At 36.7% G+C, this 1,079-nt stretch overlaps 1 protein-coding gene across 4 annotated transcripts in view; it reads right to left on the bottom strand.

The window, feature by feature from the left end:
• Positions 1-1,079, bottom strand: part of LOC106870921 (putative uncharacterized protein DDB_G0277255) — a 367,662-nt gene that overhangs the window by 105,335 nt on the left and 261,248 nt on the right. For all 4 annotated transcript variants that reach the window (XM_052966550.1, XM_052966551.1, XM_014917156.2 and 1 more), the window contains one exon: positions 167-842. In XM_052966550.1, coding sequence (XP_052822510.1) covers positions 167-842 — 676 coding nt within the window. The remainder of the gene's footprint in view (positions 1-166; positions 843-1,079) is intronic.

Here is a 1,079-nt window from a genome sequence, read left to right as displayed (position 1 = left end):
CGTATGCTGCTCTCTCACTTAATAATAATAATAATACTCATAAATGATAATAATAATAATAATACTCATAAATGATAATAATAATAATAATAATAATAATAATAATAATAATAATAATAATAATAATAATAATAATAATAATAATAATAATAATAATAATAATTACCTGATCATTTCCAATGGTATTTGCGTCTGCAGGAATCTGTCTAATGAGAGTTTCGTTTCCAGTGATTCCTTGGACATCTGTTACAGCAACTGATGTTGTTGCTGCTATTGCTGCTGCTGATGTGGGGTTTGCAGCTGACCTCAGTGCCAGGCCAATATTGGGGCACAAGCCAGATGCCTGACTGTGACGGTTTGTAGCGACTGGCACTTGTCTGCTGACAGGCGGAAGCGGATTAATAAGCACTTGTTCACTGACTTTCTGAATGGGCGCTCTTATTCTCGTTCCAAGAGACGACCTCAGATTAGGCGCTGAGCTCACTGCCACACACACAGAGTCTCTACTGCTTTGGATATTGTTGCAGTTGTCTTTGAGGTTATTCGAGATCGTATTGGCAACGTTGTAAACTGTTGAAGAATTACAAAGTTGACCGGTTCCACTCGAACCGCTAATCGTTTGAAATGTGTCACAAGATGGATTTGGAATACAAACAGTACTCACTGACAATCGTAAGTTGCCGTTTAGTTCTTCTTGATTACCAGCTGGGAAGAATTTCTCGGTGTCTTGTCGAAATAATTCACTAGTATCAACACAGTAGTTTCCATTTTCATTGTTCTCAAGTATCATATCAACTACTTCCATAGGAAAAAGGTCCCTGGTCCTGAAACCTTTGCCGTCTCTGTGGAAAGAAAATTAGAAAAAGAGAAATGAAATCGGATCATCGGGGTTTGAGAAAGAAGACAACTGTTATTGATGTTGAAAAATAACATACCAGTAATTATTCATGAATGGTAATGAATGAATGAATAAATCAACCTACCTACCTACCTACCGACCTACCTACGTAGTACCTACCTACCAATCTCTTTCTTTCTTTCTTTCTTTCTTTCTTTCTTTCTTTCTTTCTTTCTTTCTT

Source organism: Octopus bimaculoides, chromosome 3, assembly GCF_001194135.2.
Source record: "Octopus bimaculoides isolate UCB-OBI-ISO-001 chromosome 3, ASM119413v2, whole genome shotgun sequence".
In the NCBI taxonomy this organism is placed as follows: Eukaryota; Metazoa; Mollusca; class Cephalopoda; order Octopoda; family Octopodidae; genus Octopus; species Octopus bimaculoides.
The sequence above is the reverse complement of the archived record's forward strand: the minus strand, read 5'-3'. Positions and strand labels throughout refer to the sequence as shown.